This window comes from Carlito syrichta, unplaced genomic scaffold (assembly GCF_000164805.1).
Source record: "Carlito syrichta isolate Samal-C Ts95f unplaced genomic scaffold, Tarsius_syrichta-2.0.1 Scaffold142888, whole genome shotgun sequence".
NCBI lineage: Eukaryota > Metazoa > Chordata > Mammalia > Primates > Tarsiidae > Carlito > Carlito syrichta.
The window spans coordinates 12,514-16,340 of record NW_007086984.1 but is presented as its reverse complement, the minus strand read 5'-3'; the positions used below and the strand labels follow the sequence as shown (position 1 = coordinate 16,340).

Below are 3,827 nucleotides of genomic sequence, written 5' to 3'. Positions count from 1 at the left end.
GCCTGGACCTGCTGGGTTCTGGCGATCCTTCTGCCTCAGCCTTCCAAGTAGCTGGAACTACAGGCGTGTGCTACCATGCCCAGCTAATTTTTGATTTATTGTAGAGATGAGGTCTCGTCAAGTTGCCCAGGCGGGTCTCAAACCTGCGGACTCAGGCAATCCACTCACCTCGGCCTCCCAAAGTGCTGGGATTACAGGCTGAGCCACCGAGCCCAGCCGGGATTTATATTTCTTTAAAACTTGTTCTAGGATCAACTAGCTATAAGGACTGGAAATTTTCACTGGGAGCACTTAATCCAACTTCTGTTTTTTCCTTTCCTCTCTTTTATGTATTTAGTTATTTATATTTGTATATTTTTTATTTTTAAATAAATAAGTGCACTTTATTGTTAATATTTCACTTTGTCACCCAGGCTGGAATGCAGTGGTGTGGTCATAGCTCACTGTAACCTCAAACCCCCAGGTTCAAGGGATCCTCCCACCGCAGCTTCCTGAGTAGCTGGGGCTACAGGCATTCACCAGTAAGCCTGGCTAATTTTTTTATTTTTTAGAGACAGGGCCTCACTATGTTGCCCAGACTGGTCTTTCTCTATTTTATATGTGAAGCACCTCGAGCACAGGAAGGTTGTGGTTTGCCAAAGCTGTACTCTAAAAGGCAGCCCCTGGAGCCCATTATCCCGACATCCCCTTCCACATGGTTTGTGTGCTAACATGGAAGGAAAGGGGACACTCAGGGAAGAGAATTGGGGGAAGATTGAACTTTGGAGGCAGAGGAGAAGATATTGAGTGGGTTAGTTCTTACCTCATAGTGGGGATGATCAAGGGGCACAGGCTCAAACTGGGGAAGGCTTTTGCTGAACCAGGTGGTGACCAGGCGCTGCATGTTGATGGCAAATGGCTCAAAGCCTTCCTGGAGGCCGCAGATGGCAAAGAACCGCAGGGAGCTCACATCCTGGCCCAGGTTCAGGTGACCCACCTGGCCTGGGCCCAAGCTGCAGACAGGCAGGAAGCCTGGTGGGAGAGGATGAGTGGGTAGGAGTGGGAGGAGGTGGGCAGGGGCAGCTGTATGGGGGAGAGACCATGCAAGCGATGGGGGAACTACAGGCAGAAGGGCAGTGCAAGGCCAGGTGAGAGGAGGGAAAGCCAGAAAGGGCAGGTGAGGGGGGCTCGGTCCTCACCATCCCCAATCTCAATGTCCCGGAAGGCTGTTTCGGAGCCTGAGTCAGACATGAGGACCTCGCCATTGAGGGTGAAGATAATGGTGTTCTCTGTGAGGTCGATCATGCAGCCGACGACATCGCCTGACTGCCAGGGACGGCCGAACGGTTCACTGCCCAAGTGCCAGCGCTGGCCCTATAGGGAGGCCCAGGGAAGACACGATACAGAGAGACACACAGAGAAATGGAAAGATATGGAAGCAGGAAAAAAGAGGCACACGAAAACACACATGCAAAGCATCAGGTTCAGAGCATGTGGGATAGAAGGAGGATGATCCCACAGTGACCTCTATCTTTCCCCACATTTATATCCATGATCCCTGGAATTTCTCTCCCCACTAATCTCTCTGTCTCATCCCTTCTGCCTGGGTTCTCTGCTGTTGTCATGGCTAGGGTTACACAGACCATCACAGTGGTAGTGGGAGTTGAAGACAGCAGCAAGCAGAGAAATGGAAAGTAACACATCACTGAACCTATCAATGTCCCTCATACAGACTCATATATGCCCATATATTTCCCCAGAATAGATGAATAGAGGATGAAATGGAGAGAGGAAAAGTTGAATATATGGTTGGACAGAAAAATGATTGGAAAGTTGAGGGTCCACATGAGCTGATGTGGGGAAGGAAGAACATGCAAGTAGGTGCAAAGATGGATGGACGGATGGATGAATGAATGATGGATGGGTGATTGGATGGGTGATGGATGGATGGATGGACGGTTGTATGAATGATGGATGGTTGGGCGAATGGATGGATGGATGAATGGATGGATGGATGGATGGGTGGATGGAGGAATGATGGATGGATGGGTGAATGGAGGGATGGATGGATGGGTGATGGATGATTGGATGGATGGTTGGATGGGTGATGGTTGGATGGATGGAGGATGGATGGATGGGTGGATGGATGATGGCTGGACGGTTGGGCGAATGGATGGATGGATGAATGAAAGGATGGATGGTTGGATGGAGGGATGATGGATGGATGGGTGGATGGAGGGACGGATGGATGGGTGATGGATGATTGGATGGATGGTTGGATGGGTGATGGTTGGATGGATGGAGGATGGATGGATGGGTGGATGGAGGGATGGACGGATAATTGGATGGATGATGAATGATAGTTGGATGATAATGGATGGATGGGTGGATGGAGGGATGGACGGATGGATGATGGATGGATGAATAAGTGATGGATAGATTAATGGATGATGAGTGTTATAGCAGATGCAGGGAGGCGGCACAGAGCGAGGCACATACAGAAGGAGGGCTAGAGTATATGAGTTGTGGGAGGGACCACAGGGCCTGACAGAGCAGAGTTCAGGGAGGTACCCACACGGTGTCCATTGAAGACATAGGCCAGCTCATCAGCTCCCAGCTCTACATCAGGCCTCAGCTCAGGCCTTGCCCAGCCCACTCGCATCTCGCCTGTGGTGACTGCCTCGAACTCGAAGTACCAGCGGCCACTCTGCACTGCATAGGATTTCTCTGCCCGGAAGATGCGCACCCGGTCCCAACGAGACTGGTTCTCCACTTGACCTACAAATGAAGCCAGGTAGAGTCAGAGAATCTGGGCAGGAGCTGGATCCCAAAACATCAAGTTGGTGCGAAAGACCAGAGGAGGGTAAGAACTTTGGGGGACTGTTGGAAGAAGGACAATTTCTTGATCTTAGAGGAGAATTGAGGAACTTCAGACTAGTCAGAGAGAGGTGGGAGGGACCTGTTAAGAGAGACCCCATGTCTTTTTTTTTCCTTTTTTTGGAGTCAGAGTCTTACTCTGTCGCCCAGGCTGGAGTGCAGTGGCACGCTCATGGCCACTGCAACCTTGACCTACTGGGCTCAGATGATCCATCCACCTCAGCCTTCCAGGTGAGCCACCATGCACAGCATGACCCCCATGTCTTTAGCAGTCAGAGTTCTCAGAGAACAGGGATAGTGACAGGCATAGAAGGAGAAAGTTGGGCCGGGTTCGATGGCTCAGCTTGTAATCCCAGCACTTTGGGAGGCTGAGGCGAGTGGATTGCCTGACCCTGCGGGTTCGAGACCAGTCAGGGCAACTTGGTAAGACCTCAACTGTACAATAAATAAACAAAAATCAGCTGGGCATGGGAGTGCTCGCCAGTAGTTCCAGTTACTTGGAAGGCTGAGGCGGAAGGATCACCAGAGCCCAGCAGGTTGAGGCTACGGTGGCCAAGAGGCATGCCACTGCCCTCCAGCCTGGGTGACAGAATGAGATTCCAACTCAAAAAAAAGGAGAAAGTTGGATCAGTGAACTGGTCCGAGTTATAGTCCGGAGTTAAGGCTCAATATTAAGATCAATGTTTAGAATCAAGTGTTCAGAGCATGTCTGGGGAATAAAAATTGGGGTTGGATCAAGGGTTGAGAAATGGAGAGTTGAGGACAGTGTCAAGGCTGAGGTTGGGAATCAATGACAGGCCAGGGGTCAGGTTAAGGAAGAGGTTAGAGGTTCTCTAAGTCCTTGGTTGGATGACTCCATGTTGTAAACATAGTCCAGAGATTAGTGGTTAGGGTCAAAGCTGGATGTCAGCCGGGCTCGGTGGCTCAGCCTGTAATCCTGCACCTTTGGGAGGCTGAGGTGAGTGGATTGC

At 50.7% G+C, this 3,827-nt stretch overlaps 1 protein-coding gene across 1 annotated transcript in view; it reads right to left on the bottom strand.

Annotated features, from left to right (window-relative positions):
• LOC103251420 (ryanodine receptor 1-like) overlaps nt 1–3,827 on the bottom strand; it is a gene marked incomplete at its 3' end in the record, with an annotated part of 36,325 nt that overhangs the window by 24,374 nt on the left and 8,124 nt on the right. The window contains 3 exon segments of the mRNA XM_008050000.1: nt 803–1,011; nt 1,179–1,353; nt 2,555–2,757. Of these exon segments, the coding sequence (XP_008048191.1) occupies nt 803–1,011; nt 1,179–1,353; nt 2,555–2,757 (587 nt within the window).